Below are 17779 nucleotides of genomic sequence, written 5' to 3'. Positions count from 1 at the left end.
CAAATCATAAGACTCAGGTTCCTGTACAGACCACTTAACCCTGACAACACTGTTTCATAAAACACAGACAAGAAAACAGCGTGCTCGTTTCTTAGGGACGCACAAGTCTTTTTGCTGAGATTATCCTGAGCTATGTAGTGTTTATTCTCCAGTTACAGGAAAGACTGAACACCATCTCCAGGGCCAGGGCAGAGGGGAAGATGGTTTTGGACTACGTGCAAGTATTAATTTGCAGATAAACTCACACTATTGAAGATCAATACTTTTCCTTGCGTGTGGTAGGAGCTGTGCCAGACAGAGGGTATGGTATAAAAAGCTAAATCCCTAGCTCAGGAAGCAAACAAGCCATGCTGATTGTTAGAAGTCGTGTGCCCAGAGGGCATCAGTGCATTGCAGAAAACATTCGCTTAATGGCAAAGGCTGGAAGGAGAACCCTGTAATTTGCTATATCCTGTCTGTTCTCTGTTTGACTGCCAGCCCTCTGTCTTTTTATTGCCCAAATGAGCAAGCTGTTTGTGCCTGCTTCTGCTATCTCACTACCTTCATCTCAAATGCATGAGGACTGTCTATAAGGGATATCTTGTACACCATTAACAGTATACCAGCCGGGCAGGGGAACAAATTAATGACCCTTAGAGGGGCTGACAGGGAACAGCAGCAAATAAAAAGTACCGTATTCTCCTAAGAGACTCACCTCTGTTTAGTCCTGATAGAAAAGCACGTTTCCTTCAACTCTGCCTCACCTCATTTCTCTTTTCTGTGGGCTCTGTTTCCTCCCTTTTTTATTTTCAGCCTATGTTTTTTCTTTTTGCATTTTTATCTTTGTTTCCTTCCTTTTAGCTTTGTGTCAGCTGTGTTTCTTGTTTCCTCTTTATCTTCCCTCTGCTTAAACTGCTTGTCTGACGAATTATTTGTGGAGTCTGGGTAGGGAGTCCTGTGATCAAAGCACTGGGATTTTCTGGTGGGTACTGGATAATCACAGTCAGGACTGTAAAACAATTATAGTGCTCCAAACAGGAACACAGACATGCACATACAGTAATTGCCAGGCTCACTTTACGGCTGAGAAAGGATGCATTCCTTTAGGGAGCAAGAGGAAAGGAGGATATACACAATTTTCTTTTGTCTGGCCCTAGGTGACGTAAGTTTGAGAAGTAGAATGGTATTTTTAGGGATTTTATTTGTACTACAGTACTGCTTAAAGGACCCAGTAGAGATGGGGCACCTTTTTGCAAACAATGTTCAAGGATAAGAGATGGCCTCTGCACTGAAAAGTCATTATGGAAAGGTAAATAAGACAAGAATGAGTACAACAAATACTCCAAAGGAATGGGCTGGGGCGGACAATGGAAACTGTAAGGAGAACATGTTTATACACAAGCCCAGATGTGTATCAGAAACCCGTGCTGGCCTCCTGCCCAGCTGCTGTCTCCTGGCACTTTCCCATAGGCAGTGGAAATAGTCATAAACATTTCGTTGTTCTTCAGGAACTTTATTTTTAAAAATCATTTGCTTATAACATGTACTCTATATAGTGTGGCAGAGATTTTCTTAAGAAGCCACAGATCCTGGGAGAAGTATTTTTAAATTGCATGTGGGATAGACAGAAACATCTAAATAAACCTGAAGTACACTGACTTCTAGATGCTTTAAACACAAGTCTTTGAACTAATTCCTGAAGCTTGCTTTCTTCTCTAATTATGCTTATTGAGGTAGAGAAGAAGTTATAATTACTTCATAATTTTCCATTTATGGATTTTTATTTTTCTTCCTGTGATTCATTTTTCATGCCTGAAATTTGATTTTTAGAAAATCATCTGTGTGATTCCAAGGAATCCAAAGGTATAATCCTTGCTTCTGTGGTATTCACCCTCACGAGGCTTTGGATTCACATCCAAATTTAGATGCCCTGTCCAGAAGTGTATGGATATTGAGTAGTTAATGTGTTTTGCATTGTAGAAGCTAAAATGGTGATTTATGAAGGTGTTGGTTAGTTTTCCTTTTATTCAATACCCCTGAGGCGCTGGAGAAGGACTTTGAAAATGTGTTTAAGACGTAGATAAACTTCTCAGGCAGCATCCAAAAAGCAAATGAAGTTTGAGACATAATAGATACAGCAAACCTCACAAATAATGCATATATGCTAGTATAGAGAAAACCCTAGAGTATTTGTCCTAAATTTTCTACTTTGTGCAAAATTAGTAATAGAAAGAGTAATAGATTTCAGTGCGTACAGAATGTAGCTTATATCCTTGACTTTTCTTTGGCCTTGGGCTAGAGGAGAAGTGTTACCTTCCAGGGCTGCTGAGGCATTTGGCTTGTCCTGGCAGGTGAAAGGATGAAGGTCCTGTCAGGTGGCACAAACCCCCAGGAAGGCAGACCTACGGGTGGTGAAACTCAGCAGAGCTTGGGGAGAGAGAATATTGAAGTAAGAGGGAAACAAGGGAATATATTTGAAAGAAAGGAGCAACGCAGAGCTTGCAAGCTGAACAGAGGAACTGGACCCACAGAGAAGACTTTGGGAGGAAGACCCAAGAGTACAAAGACATGTATGAATGTTCAGGGCTGAAACGAGAAATCTCTCAAATCATCCTTTTGAGATGTCTTTTCCTACTTCAAGTGGGGCTGGCAAGTTCTCTACCAGTGTAGTTCCTTTCTGAATCCTTCCGTGCAAAAGGAGCCCTGCCCAACAAGAGCCTTTGTGCCCTTGCAAACCAGGTAGTGCCAGTCTAAACTTCTCTATTGCCTCCTGATCCGGTCCCAGGTTAATAATTGTTTCCTTCTGCTCAAGATTTTTAGAGTGCCCTTCTCTATGGCCATCTTCTTCCTCAATCATCTGTGAAAGTAAATAGTGAGCAACCTAAGTAACCAGAGCAATAAAAGTGATGTACGAGTTTGGCCATGGCTTTTGCTGTACCTCAGCAAACTCAGCCCAGACGTACAACAAAGTGTTTACATTGCAGCAGTGGAAAAAGTGCCGAAGAGTCACTGTAATTCTAACAGCAGTTTCCTTTTAGACAGAAGTACAGGCCAAATTTCACTTTACACAAGCTCCTCGTGCTCTGCGTGGTTACTGTTTTTCAAACCTTCCATGGCCCAATTCATCCCTTTAGGTTTCTGCTTTAGCATCTCCTTAAATTTTTCTGCCTGAAAATACTTTCTTCCCCCTTCAGCAAGGAGTGGGGTGTACTGGGGCTGATGGATCATTAAAAAATTGGGATCAAGAGTACCATTGGCATGGAATAGTGAGGGTATTTGTGATTGCAGATTTATGGCATCTGTAGCACAAAAGTATCTAGAAGGGATTTCTTAGAAAAATTAAAAGTTTAATCATGAACAGGTTTTTGTTAGGAAAATAATTTTATTATAGGTAATAGGACTTGTTTTAAAAATTCCACTGCAGTAGCAAAAGTCTAGCAGGTCACCCCCAAGATTTTCTCCTCTTTTGAAGGCACGGGTCCTTAAAGGTACACAGATAATGACAGATGCCTTATGAAGTCCTCCTGGCACCCAGTTACAATCCTGGCCCCCTCATCCCAGTGGCACAGTGGGTTGCTACAGGTTGAAACTATGTGCAAGATGATCCAAAATCTGCCCCAGGATCTCAGGTTACTTGCAGGGAATTCACTTGGCTGCTCTTGAGTCTGATGTGTAGCTTTGATGTGCTCTTGGAGCTGTGGTGCTATGGCTTTCTGCCTTCTCTGAGTACCCTGCACCCAGACAACCCCTGTCGGGATGGCTCATGTTCCTGTGTGTGGTTGGTGTTGGAGATGGGAGATTTTCAGCTCCCACATCTCAGGAGACAGCTGTGCAGGGTTTTCCAGCATTTTTAAGGGTGTAAAGGACAATTCAGAGGCTGGATTTGCAAGTTCAGGTGAGGGTTCACTGCCTGGATGCTCTGGAGAAGAGGAACATGAATCTGTGGGCAGAGCAGTTGCTTGTAATCTTGCACCTCTTTTCCAGGGTGGATATTTGAGTGTTTTTCTGTGAGTTCCAAGCTGGAGGTTCCACTTACTGTAAGCTGCACACTGATAAAACTTGTTGTTTAAAGAGCCAAGAGGACTTTATGTTATGTGTAACACCAGGCAGTGGTTCAGCAAAGACAAAATCCCTAAGACCTAATTTAGTAGGTTGTTTCCTATCCACACTGTTAGTGGATTTTAGCTTTTCAGCTTTTTCTTTTTTTTTCTTTTAATCTTTAAAAAAATACTGAGATACATATCTGGAATCTTTAGAGAGAACACAGGAGAGCCTTGGAACTGCCTCTTTTTGTCACAATGCTATCTTCTTCAGTTTCATCCTAGGAGAAGCTCAAATGAAAGACATTTGCTAATTCATACAATAATCCAAGCTCTTTTTAGTGGGAGCAGATGAGAGGCTCCAGTATACTCCACAGAACAAGGTCACAGCTGCTGAGATCACAACAGCTTCTTCCATTTTTGCCAGAAATAAGTGAAAAGGAAGAGAGGAGAATTACTTTATGTTTAGTAATGTTTTTGGTTGACGTGGCAGAAGCGTGGCCTGTTTCCTGCCCTTGCCAGTGTAACAGGGTGTATGTTGTGTTTTGCACTAGTGGGGATCAGCTCTCCAGTTTTAGCTGTGGAGTATTCCCAAACAATAGCTATTTTGAAGACAGCTTCTCTGGATTATTTTTTGAGTTAAGCATTGCCTGCAGTTATTTCTTTGGAGGCAATGTGTAAACGATCAGAATTTGCTGGAGCTTAAAGGCGTATCTAGAAACAATGACACAAAACAGAACAGACCCACCATGGGGGAGTCGCAGCTCTTTAAAGAGGTGTGACCCGAGTCTTCATGCCAATTCTTTGTTTGCTTGTAAATGAACCTCTGAATAAGATTTGTCAGTGCTATATGAAAAAGATGTCAGGATGCAAAGAACAACCATGTGTGAGTCCATTAAATGGTATTCTTTGGGAAGGGACATATATTGGGAGATAAAAATCAAGATTAGCCAGGTAGGTGAGTTTTGAGAACCACACAAATTATTGTCCCTGTCCCACCTGGTACCTTGGAAGCACAGCCCATGTGTAATACCTAGCAGGAGCTCCTTGCAGTTTACAGGATTTTGCTCATAACATTGATCCATTTTCAGGTTTTAACTGGAAGCAGAGCCCATGTCAGCCCACCTAAGCACTGACATTTTCCCTTTTCCCTCACAGAATGTGAACGGTATCAAGTACCACGCCAAGAACGGCCACAGAACACAAATCCGTGTACGCAAACCATTCAAATGTCGCTGTGGAAAGAGTTACAAGACAGCTCAGGGCCTGCGGCACCACACAATCAATTTCCATCCCCCCGTGTCTGCTGAGATCATCAGGAAGATGCAGCAATAACATGCTGGTCACAAATGTGCCAAGAAATCCTCACCAGCAGTTGCTGATTTTGAGAACAGCCACCTTTTTCAGGGGAAGCACTCAGCAACCCTTTAAAAAAATTAAATGCATGCTTTAAAATTTTCTGTAATTTTGGAATGATGTATCTTTGTAGAGTTAATGATTTTGTACATTTGCACATGTTATCATCTTACCCATTTTCATTACTCTGAGATAAGGTGCTATAAAAGCTATAGGTTCTTCAGAACATTTTTCTCCAAAAAACAAAAGAACTAGGGGGACGTTGCATATTTAGTTGTACTGACGTGTGGGACAGGAGCGCGAGGAGGAGAGCTTGGCACTGACATCCTTTCAAGATTGTAACGTGATGAAGACTTTCGATGCATCTGTCAATGTGTGTGCAAAACCAAAACAGTACCGCCCTCGTCAAACTATAGTTAACATGCCTTACATAACGGAGTTATCAGTGGAGTAGCAAGTCTTTTAGGTAATGGAAATATAAATAAGAAAGAATGTTTAACATAATATGCTAAAAATATTTTCATACTTAAATAACATACATAAAAAGGTGTGCTTGCTGTATTTTATATTATCTTGCAAATCTTTTTTTTTTCCTCCCTCTTGAAATGCTGAAAACCTTGCCATTTGAATAGTAAACAATCACTTTAGTGTTAGCAATTACATTTTTTTCTCTGTACAAGATGTCATATTATGTTCATGCCCATCAAACTTTTGAGGACCAATATCCCAGTCCAACTAAATATTTACCCCTGAACTATCTGTTAGAAAGACACTTGGAAATACTTAAGTGCAAATTTATGTGTGTGTGAGAAACAATTATCTTCATCTCAGATGAAGTTTTGAAGCACTTTGTAGTTCTCTATTGCCAACAGATTTAATGTTTTATGTGTTGCCAATTCTTGCAACTACTGTACGAGCATGTGCTGCGGTTGCAAATAAAAATGAGAAATTCAGCGCATGGTTTAAGGAGGTCCGTTAGTTGTGCTAAGGGAGTTCTAATGCCTCTCCCTCACGTTCATTGTGTTTTGAGATTTTCTTTGTGCATTTTTTGCTTCTCATTGTAGGTCACCGCATTCCATTTGGAAGTGTCTGTTTAGCTTTACAATTAATTTTGCTGAAATATGACATTTGAGCCTTATTGAAGATTAAGTGCTTCTTGCAGCAGGTGGTCAGAGACTGACTTAAAAGCCAACATGAGAGCGCTTCGTGTCTGGACCATACCTGAACATTTGTTGCTTGCCATCCTGCCTTGAGCATTCTTCTCACAAGTGCTATTCCTGGAGTTCAGCTGGCCGGGAGCAGAGGTGGGCACCCTCTACCAGCCCTAGCCTGAACACTCCTTTGCCTGGCAAGGGTGCAGGAGGAACTCCCAGTGTTAACACAGTCATCGCCTTGGCTTGGTTCCTGTTCTTTTAAGTGCAAAAGAAAGCTCACATAAAGGAGGAATGAGCTTTCCCTATTTTTTTTTCCAAAGCTTTAAAGGAAAACTTTGTAAGGATGACAATTACCTTTTCTCCAGCAGAGTAAAAGTCTCATTAAAACACGTAAGAATCATCCTAATGAGTGTTTAGAACAGCCAAAGTGAAGCCAAACATCCCTCTCTCAGATGCCAGAGAGGTGACCGTGACAGCCGGGTTTAAAGGATGATCCAGACATGAGAGTTACTGGTACACACAAGGCCCCAAGCGGCCACTTCCCACCTTCTGCAGCTTTGGCAACAGATCTGGCCAACAAACACGTTTTGGCTCTGCTCCTAGTGCAAGAACTACAGGCTGGGTGAGTTCATTCAACAGCTAAACAGTTGTAAAACGTCATTGTTGCATGTAAATTCCTTTCAACTATAAAACTGAAATTCCAGTTTCTATTTACCTATTCATTGTGACAGTATTATTAAACAGGTAAAGATGGGACTATTTTGTTATACTGTGTATAGTGAATGTATTGTACTGTGTCTGTGAAAAGTGTGCTTTAAATTATATTTTCATATGTTTTGTTGGGGACAAAGTACTTTAAGTTTGAAAGTGACAGAGGTTTGTTTTAGAACTGAAGGCAACTTAAATAATTCCTGTCAGGAAAGCTGCTTATAAATGTAAATCAAATCACATTTAAAATAAACTGCCTCTGACCTAAAAAGACTGCTCTTCTCTCATTCCTAACCTAGAGTTAAGCTCTTGGGCTGTGTATAGTCTTTCATTTGTTTATTTTACTTTGGTATCATCAAACTCTTGGAGCCTGTTCTAACTGTTTTCATCTGCTTTTGAGTTACAGTAAGGAAAAACGTCCATGCTTTACCTCAGGCCAGCTCTTGATACGAAGCTCCCAGTTACAAAAATCTTTAGACTGCAGAGAGCACACAAGTACTGAGGAGTTGCTGCTGCCCAGGACACTGCAATTCATCCACGTCACGCAGTTTTCAGTTAACTCCTGCATTAACTGGATATTGCACATGTTCAGGAGGGAACTACAGTCAACGGAAGCTACTCTAAGCCTTAATCCCAGAGTCTCCCTCTCAAAGAAAGAACATAAACAGATGTGAAGAGCAACCCTTTGTCATACAATGCTGAGTCATCATTTACTCCTTAGTTAAGTTTACACTCTGTAAAATGAGCAGCAGGAAAAATAGACCACTGACTCCATGAATAATTCTGCTTTTAATGTAACAAGACTACTGTACAGCAAGTGGGAAGCAAATTTACTTAATACAGTTAAAGTAAATATAAAATGTTTAGATATACACACACGTGTTTTTACTTATTGGAAAGAAATACATAAAGTTAAAACGCAAAAGGTTTTAAAAGCCAGAAGGAACACAATCCACTGTTGTGAAAATAGAACAATATTTTCTACTGAATAAAACTGCAACATAATGGCAATGACTTTTTTAAACTATTACTTTTAGGCATTTAAGCACAGCAGTTTCTTTCAACTCAAAACCACTGCCTTAAAGTATAACATACCTCATTTAATGTTATCCCTTAAGGCAAACCTTCTACATGTCAAACTGAAGTATTTACCATTCCTCTTGTTGCAAGCCTGGAATCTCACAGTACATGCATCTACAGCTCAGAAATGTACTAGAAAACTATATTTTCATAGGGTAAGTAATGTAAATTTCCAATTTATGTGTTACTCAGAGAAAAACTACGTGGATTTGCTCAGAGAAACACCTGCTTATTACATTTTTAATTGTGCCTCAGTTATCAATGTTAAGAGAAACCACAGGTGTTTTAAATGTAGCTGAAGAACACCATGAAGCCAGTCTCGTTTTTTCTGAGGCTTAGTCACTCCTGTGTCCTTAGGCATTCCACTAAGTAGGGGAAGAAGTTCCACTAAGTAGGGGAATAAATAGCTACATACACAACAAGGGGGGTTGTGGGTCTCCTTAGAACAGTGTTAGGAGGAGAGAGAAGACAACCCCATAGCAGCTTACAGCCATGGCTCTCATTAAAGTACATGAGCTTTTAATCAGAAGTTTGCACTGTTACAGAAAGCTGCACTGCTTTTGTTTCGGGGGTGGACTACTCAAAGTGGTGGGGTTTTAAGCTACACTGCAAAACAAAGTATTTAATCAAAATTTAATACGTTCTGATCAAAGTGCGTCTGGACGTGCCTCTCAAAGCCTTGCTGGTCGTAGTCGGGCGGGAACTGCTCGCTGCACATGGGACAAACCTTCCAGTGGCTCTCAACATGCTCCTCAAACTTGCTCTGGTCGTAGTTTGGGGGAAACATCACATCGCAGAGAGGGCATTTCTTCTGCACATCGAAACTTCATGAGGAGGTGGAGAGAAAGAAAAAAGGGAACAGTTTATTTCTATTTATTCTGTTAATGCAAACTAAAAGCAGGATCCTGCTGCCACCAACATTCAGAACACCAACTTAAATTTGAATGGACTTTGTATCCAAGTATCATCCAGTTCATTCAAATGTTTTTGCTGAAATCACTCAGCACAATCAGAGTAGTTTTACACACAAATTCCAAAATAACCTGGTATTTTAAAAGCAACATAACTTTGACCTTACTCCTGCTACCACTGAATACAAATCTATTGAATGCCTTAATGGTCAAACAGTTTCATGGGAAACCACTCTCTCTGCTCATAAATGCTTGCTCTTAGCAAACATAACACTTTATAAAAGCTCTAAACTTAGGTTCACAATTAGGTTGGCAAGAGAGGGAAAAAAACAAAAGTTATTCATTCATTTACTAAAAAATTGTCCAAATTCCATCAAAGGTATAGCATGAACAGCCTGCCCAGTCTCACGGCATATTCTCTGTCAGTTAATTGTAAACCAAACATTCGTTGAAAATGCTCCATAGCTTTTTCACCTTCATCCCCACCCTTGAGTAGTTTAACAGAAACTTCTCCATGCCCTTAAAGACCAATAAAAGATAATATCTACCTGGAATCAAAGCAGAAGCCTGTGCCCCGCTCACGCAAGAGAAGACTTGGAGGATCAGGAGCCGAAGGTACAGTGTTGTCATCATCCTATTGAAAAGAGAAAGTATTTTAAAGACTAACCCCTACAAACAGCTTTTTTTCTCCTCAATATGCATTTTTATTATCAAACACAAACCCAGATGAAATTTACCCTCACCGTAATTTCTGCAGCATAAGTTTTACTTTTGTACATTTTGTCTATTCTGCAATTCAATAAGAGAGCACAAAATGGAGTCATTTCAAGGTGGAAATACAGGTACATTCCAAGATTTTTGGAACTCCAACTCCCACCTCATTTTTCTTTTTTATCTCAAAGATGCCTTAAAAGCAAGGGCTAGGAATTATTTAGCTGATCTACAAAAATGGATGTGCAAAGGAGCACATATAACAGCACAAATGCTGTGTTTTATACAGATAACTCATATGCAAACATATTTCAGTTTTAGGCTAACATGCTTTTCCCTTATGAAGGGCTAATGGAAACAGGGAAGGATGGGGAAATTTCCTCAATATTCTTCTTCTGACAACACCTGTTTAGTTTCAACTACTTAACATTTCCATTAAACAGGCAGTGGGGCCTTCTATGACAAGATGCTAGCAACAAACATCATCTTGCAGTCTGTTTGCTTTGCACCTGCAGTGAAAAGGGCATACGAGTTTTAAACCATCAGTTGTTCTTTTTGTCATGAAGGAGACAGGATAGATGTATTAAGAAAGAAAACCTATTTCGTTTAAAGTACTCTCATGCTACAATGCTAGAGCTTGTACAAAAACACAACAAATTTGCTGAATACCAGACTGAAGCACACTTAACCAAGGACTTGACCAAGAAATTTAATGTGCATCTTCCATCAGTAAAACAGTTCCACTACAAACACTGGCCAAATTAACACTTAAGTCTTAGTTAATTTCTTCAGTATAACCCCTTTCCCCCTTCTCCCCTTTATTTTTTTAAAGATATTTGGCTTACTTAAGCTGGTCACTTGATAAGATAAAATTGTTTACAGCTTTTGCCCTCTCGTTCAGCGTCTGGCAAGTGTGGTACCCTACCAAATACAAATGTAACATTCCTCCTTGTTACTTTTTGAGAAACATCTGAAAAAGGATGATGCTTTCCTCTGCACAGGCACACCTGCACTGTCCTACACGGCTGCCCTGCAAGAACTCTCTTCAACAAAAGGCAAGCATATGTAAAAGCCTTTGGAACGGCCTACGGCTACAGCTTTCTCATGGCCCAGTTCCCTTAATTGTGAAATTCATACTGTGTGCTCCTTACAGCAGCTTCTGACCCAGGCCCTGGACAAGAATGTCAATACTAAGTATGTACTGATATTACCCTGTCTCTTCAGTGTACTTTTGCTCTTGGCCAAGTCACAGGGATCAGTTCTTAACCTTTTGGGATGCCTAACCCACACAAGAAGAATGCAAATGTCTCTGTTGAGCTGACCTCACTGAGATCTTACAGAGATTACTGTGTAACCACGGCATGGTCAAAGAGGAACCATGAGAACTTTATCTTGCTCTGAGAGGACTTCCCAGCTATTCTAATTACAAGTTACAGGAAACACTATACAGTCACCAAGAACTAAAAATTCTCACGCAGTGCCCTGGGGTAACTCAGAATCTCTGGAAAACAGAAAAAGTGCCATTGTATTGGACTCCAACAGCTATCTATTTCTGTCATTTCTGATAGACAAAACTCCTAAGTGTTCCATGTAAAACAGAGCACTTTATGGGGGGAAGACGGAGCATCATGATTCTGATCTTGGTTCACAGTCATTTAGTGCCCAGTATCATCCAGCAATCCATTCTTTACTCTTATAAACAAGGTTACACACGCTTTTCAACCTGGCATTTAAACACCCATTACTCTCCCCTGAGAAAAAGAACCATCCCTGACAGCTCAAAAGACAAATGAGGTGGTTTTTGAAGCTGCTTTACAGAGCAGCTGTATGGTGTATGACAACAACTGCTGGGACACCAGGCCTCAGTGCCTCAGTGGCTCTTGCCTATGCTGTATGTTAAGCAAAGACATCAGCTTACTTTGATACCACGAGGTTGAGTCACCCAAATTGTTTTGATGAAAGCCCACACTCCATATTTTGAGAAAGAAACAGTTTAATCTGCCCTTTATGTAGATCGAAAGCCACCTTTCTTGCAGTCCAGACTGATGACCAGGGATATGGGCAAGGCTGCACATTCTTAGTCTGCCCTGCACTGATGTAACACAGGGGGTACACGGTCTCAGGTCCTTACACAAAAAGACTGGTACCATGGACCCACAGGCTGGCATCATGGTCCTGTAGCAGAACAAGTGCCAGCCCCCCTGAACTCAGAAATCTTAATAATTACTTGAATTAATTATAAAGGATGTCTTTAACATCATGACTCAACTATTATCATTGGACTGCACCTCTGGCTCTTTAAAAAAGCGCCACAATGAGTTCCACAGATTAAGTAAATCATGAAGGTAAATACAGTATTACACACTAAAGCATGCTAAAAAAGGGATTTGCCACTAGGGGAAGAAGGGAAAGTCAAATAGGAAACTGTCAGAAATAAGTGCAACTCGATTAGCTTTATGGAAACCAACAGATCTGTCACAAGTACTGCTTTCATAATTACAACTGTAATTAGTTCCAGGATTGTCAAACAGAAACTAGAAAGCTGTGCAACACAGCACAAAAACCCATCCCCAAGTTACAGATCATTTTGATGTGCAGAAATAAGGAACCAATGCCCATCCTGGGCCTTAAACAACACACGAACAGACACAGAGCTGACATGCAGTACAGGCACACTGGGAAGAAGAGCACATACATTTTATTTCTGTGATTCAGCTCTGCTGTGGGAGTGAAATCAAACTCGCTCTTCTAGGCCTCTCAACCTCTCTGCAAGCAGTCTGCTTTCCCAAGAGACACCTGGATAACTGCTCCTTTCATGTTCTCCCTATGTAAAAGATAGTAACTGGCTGCCAGGGTCAGATCAGGCTAATGCATTATGGGGGTTTTTGCTAGAAGAATGGCCATTTCGGAGTTACCTGAAAAAATATCCGGACCCGGTGCTCAGTTGCCAAGAGTTACATTCTCCATCCCCCACAAATTTACCATGACTGAAACATTGTTTAATAATCTCATTACTATTATTATTCTGGGCTTGGTGCCAACTGTAATCAGGACTACATTTCTAAAACTCATACTTTAGTATTATATTTTTATACATATATATTTATAAATATAAAATACTGGTTTTGTTTATGAATCTCTCCCTTATTGCTAGGAATTCTTTGCTTCCAACAATTCCATTTAGGTCAATTACAGGATCATGAGCAAATGGAAAGTTAACGTTGAGTAGACGACAGCAGGAACTTGTGGCAAGTCAGCCACTCCACACAAAATCACCACTCTGCACATGCTCAGCTGGCACTATTAATACAGACCAGTTTATCCCTCTCAGAAATTACAGTTTAATTGGCCCATGAGTTCTGAAAGTCAAAGCTACAAGAATCCTGGAAAGGCTGCCCAGTCATACAAAACTGAAGGGTTTTTATGACAACCAAAGACATGGAAGTGCCCATTTCTAATGGTAGTATTTTAAACAAAGCAGCAAGCCTACCAGTCCTTTTCTTCTTCTGGAAGAGGTAATTCTCCTCCAGCAAAAGGCTCTACATCCTGCTGGTTGAAAAAATGCAGAGATCTACATCTTAAAGATCTTATTTTACAAAACAGTCCAAGCAATGGTAATCTCCTCATATTTATCATTTTCTATTTGCTGTTTTTTCTGCACAAACGACAGACTCTTCTTTATGATGAATCACCTACATATGAGGAAGTTTCTCCTGGCTATTTATTTACATCCTGCCTCAGAACTGTTTTATCTTTGGCATATTACTAAGTCTCCCTAGAAAGATTCCTGCAGCTTCTCATTTCCATAGAAATTTCTACACTATACATACAGGCTATTTGGGTGAGGAACAAGCAACTGATTCTCAGCTGCAAATAAAAAATAAAGATACAAGTTATTTGATTTAAAGGCATCTTTTCTCAAGCTGAACTTTATTTAAGCCTGTTATATTCCACCTCATTACAAAAATCCAAGCTGTGTCTGCAAACGAGCACAAGACTCTAGCACTGTTTCTCTTGGGTTTGCAAGAGGGCAAAGCACATAGATGAGAGAGAACACCCTGCTAATTAAACTGCAGCAGATGACTAAAGAAGAGAAGAGCTTGTCAGATGTAATAGCTACGTCAAGAATGATCAGATTAAATATGCAAAATGTGAAGTAAAGGTGGGGACAGCATTAAGCTCACATTCGAGATCTTGAACAAGCCGCAAAAGCTCTGACAGCTTCTCTAATTATTCACAGTAATGGACATTGGGAGCAAAAGGTAGGAGGGAGAAATACATTTTTCTCCATTATAGGTGCTGAGCACCAGGGCTAAAATCATGCCTGTCTGAACACTGATCAGTTTCTGCAAAGGTTAATAGCAATTAAATGTGGCAAACTAGACTAATTGAGAAACAGGTCATGATACCACTGTACTTGCAAAGAGCACAATACTTTGCAGAAAGGTATTTCTTGTTTAATATTTTTGAAGGTGCAAGAGTACCTGGAATAAGAACGAGTAATAGGTCTGTTCCTATTCAAATGAAGATATACAGTCCAATTTATTACAGACGCCAATTTTTTATACCAGAATGTGCAAGTTAACTTTGCTAAAAAGAAAAGCTAACCAGAAACCTGAAACATACAAAGTCTTATAAAAAAAAATAAATCTTTCTCAGTTTAATCAGCTTTAGGCAACAATTAATTAAGCTCTTTCAAATACATGTCCAATAGCAAACAGCATTCAAAATGGAAATTAATAAATGTAGATTTGCAGAATATAGAGCAAAAGATGAACAGATTAGAATAATGTATCTAGTAGGATACCAATTTACAGTTAGCATTTAACTGAAAATACTGGTATTGAATCCTTTACGTTTTCAATTGTTCTGTTCCACTTTAGTTCCTCTATTCCTATTATAAAATGGGTGAGATCTGGCTATATTTTGAGCTCTCATTCTACCACACAGGAGAGAAAAATCATGAGTTGAAATTACTTGACTTTTTTACTTTAGTAATTAAAAAGATTAAGAAGCTACTGTCCATTAGGACAAGTATCAAAATAAGCTGTCAGTAACTCAAGAGATTAGGGGAACAAGTATATTATCAATATACAATATTATATCAATATTATCAAATAATAGAGTTTTCCCCTTCATAGCAAGCAAAAATATTTTTCAGGGAAAAGAAAAAACAGCTTCAAATTTACATAACAATAAATTGAGCTTATCAGAGAAGGAAAACCTATGTGAAACTCTTGATAACTCATCAGTAAGTGTATCAAGGAAAATAAATAATCAAAAAGGTAACTTGCATTGCTATCCTCAGGATCTTCTAAACCATCAGGGCGACTCAGATTGCGTGAAGGCTGGCTACACACTACATCATCCAGCTCCCAAAAGGAACTTCTAACAGGTGGTCTTTGGATCTCATCAGGATTAAAAGCGCCATCTGCTCCATCTGAAGAAAAATTAATTAGGACATCTTTGTTCAGTAGACTGTGTTTTGGGATTACAGACATGCTACCTTACATTTAAAAATCAAGAGTTAAACACATTTTTGGTTTAGATAATATAAAGCAATAGGAGATAATCAGCTTCTTCTAAAGCTGTTTAAAACTGTTTACCTTACTTATTCCCATCATAAAATTAAGGCACTTTACTGATGTTCATCAGTCAGAAATGGCTCTTTAAACCAGTCTGAAGACTGTTGGTACTTAACCTGCATTAAATGAGGCATTGCTTTTGAAACAGCAAAGGAGAAATTATATTGGGGGGTGTGAAATTTATTTACCTCTTCTTTCCTGAATTGCATAAGGGTTTCCATATTGCAATACTGGTAGTCTACTTGGCACTGCAGGAACTGGTCCATTTTCCTCTGAATATGGGTTGCGAAAGTGTAATGCCTGCTGTGAGATCTGTCCTTCCATTATCCTGCCAGTTTGATCTCCTGGTGTCCTGCCAAGCTCCTAAATAATGCAAAGTTCAAAAGGTAATTAACCTATGGAGTCCTAGCAAAATTTGAAATGTTTATGAAAAAGTTTTTAAAAGAAAAGAGCTGCTAACCTTCCTACTGTCTTTTCATTTTGGTCTTATGCCAAGTATACCATAAATACCAAAAATAGTCAATGAAGAAAAGAAAATGCAAAGAAGGTATTTTAAAGAGATATTATTTTCTCTTGGTTTGTTGTCAATTACATAATTACATAAACAGAACAGCCATGATTTTCAAGCACTTGCATCCTTTTTACAATGAAGAAAAATTAGCTAAATCAGTAAAAATTGGTAGATTAACAATAACAACTAAAGATAACGTGCAGTGAGAAAATTTTTTTAAAGTTATGAGAAAAAAAATTCTTTTTTTCTTATCATGCCATACCATTCAAAAATGTAGCATTTTAGTATGTGGAGCATATCTTTGTACATACTTGACATATGTAATATGTCATAATTCCATATGAATTCATGAGTGGCAGAAATTTAGTGAACTATTAGGTACATTGCACTGGATCCCTTCTGATATTTAACAGCAATATTTTTATCAGATCATTCTTTCAGAAATGCTCGAACAGAAGTCTTCAAAAAATTAATATACTTAAAATTCTAGATTCCTGCATGTAAACCATACAAATGATAATAATTACAATCTATAAAGGGGTTTTATAACTTAGAAATCATTAAAACTCTAAGCCAATATAGATCTTAAAAGACACTAATTAAAGTGACTTCAGTGTGGTCACTACATCAGCTGTAATTTATCCCAATAAAAATCTTTCTCATCCTTCCATTCAACAAAGTGGGTGAAGGGATAGAGAGCAATATGCCATGAATGTGAAAAGGAATATGCTATTTAAATTCAGAACCACGCAAAAAATTATGAGATATAAATATGAAAACAGTAATTTAAAAATAGGGACTGTTAAGGGAGACATGATTTCCAGTAATGTTCTTTCTGATTAGTATTTTCTTCTGCGTTTTGTGGGTTCATGTTTAATATTTGCTGATGTGATACTAATAAAGCCCTTAAAGACTGCAGTGTGTCTTTCCCCCAAAAGACTTTAAACTGAAACTTAAAACCAAAGTTTCAATTACCAGTTCAGCTCCATAAGAATCAAAAGTCTTTTTATAAAAGGAACAACTTAAAAATGTTTTCCTTGCAAACAGGTGAACTTCAGATCAACCTCTTGAACAAAGAAACGCAAAAAACAAGTACCAGTAACTACCCTGAAAACAAAGCTCTACTCAAATGCAAAAAGATCTCATGTAATGGATGGCATCCCTCCTCTAGATACAATTAAAACAGTGTTACTTTAGATTTATAAACTAAAAGGAACATGATTAAAACAGGTAAGATTAAGTAGTTAGGATTACATGTTTTAGCAAGTAAAATCTAAGTCATTCATATTTACTCAATATAAAGCAGGGAAAATTAATTAGCAATGAAATCAAGATTTTCCTTTTTAAAACAAATTTTTTCTACAATACAGCAGCAGTTTAAAATGAGAGGCAGTAGCATTATTACCTTAATTTTAGCATTACAGACAATTAAAACAGAATGTAGATCAACATCACTGTAAAAAGGTGGTGAACAAAAACTTTAGCCAGAAGTTGGATAGCTAGGGTAGAGACTGATTTAAAAAAGAATTCAAAGGCTATCTAAGTATGTAAATAAAACATAAACAAAGTAATTTCATAGGTTTGAAGAGATAACAAATGAACATATTTAGCAAGCTATGCTTGGCGACATTTATAAACAAACACTGAAAATGAGTATAAATTGAAATGCTGTTTACTAATACCCCATGCTTAACCTTTTAAATCATGGGTCTAGTCTAGCAAGGCACTTTGATTCTTCTTTGTA

At 38.7% G+C, this 17779-nt stretch overlaps 2 protein-coding genes across 9 annotated transcripts in view; one reads left to right on the top strand and one right to left on the bottom strand.

The window, feature by feature from the left end:
• Nucleotides 1-7508, top strand: part of JAZF1 (JAZF zinc finger 1) — a 186772-nt gene extending 179264 nt beyond the window's left edge. For both annotated transcript variants that reach the window (XM_014894084.2, XM_088163517.1), the window contains one exon: nt 5178-7508. In XM_014894084.2, coding sequence (XP_014749570.1) covers nt 5178-5354 — 177 coding nt within the window. In that variant the 3' untranslated portion in view covers nt 5355-7508. The remainder of the gene's footprint in view (nt 1-5177) is intronic.
• Nucleotides 7509-8007: 499 nt separating this feature from the next.
• TAX1BP1 (Tax1 binding protein 1) overlaps nt 8008-17779 on the bottom strand; it is a 55076-nt gene continuing 45304 nt past the window's right edge. For all 7 annotated transcript variants that reach the window (XM_088163488.1, XM_014894053.2, XM_088163483.1 and 4 more), the window contains 4 exons: nt 15713-15887; nt 15234-15379; nt 9777-9862; nt 8008-9141 (listed from right to left, as the gene is read on the bottom strand). In XM_088163488.1, coding sequence (XP_088019614.1) covers nt 8940-9141; nt 9777-9862; nt 15234-15379; nt 15713-15887 — 609 coding nt within the window. In that variant the 3' untranslated portion in view covers nt 8008-8939. The remainder of the gene's footprint in view (nt 9142-9776; nt 9863-15233; nt 15380-15712; nt 15888-17779) is intronic.

The sequence above is a fragment of the Sturnus vulgaris genome, chromosome 1, assembly GCF_052056855.1.
Source record: "Sturnus vulgaris isolate bStuVul1 chromosome 1, bStuVul1.hap1, whole genome shotgun sequence".
Lineage (NCBI taxonomy): Eukaryota > Metazoa > Chordata > Aves > Passeriformes > Sturnidae > Sturnus > Sturnus vulgaris.
The sequence above is the reverse complement of the archived record's forward strand: the minus strand, read 5'-3'. Positions and strand labels throughout refer to the sequence as shown.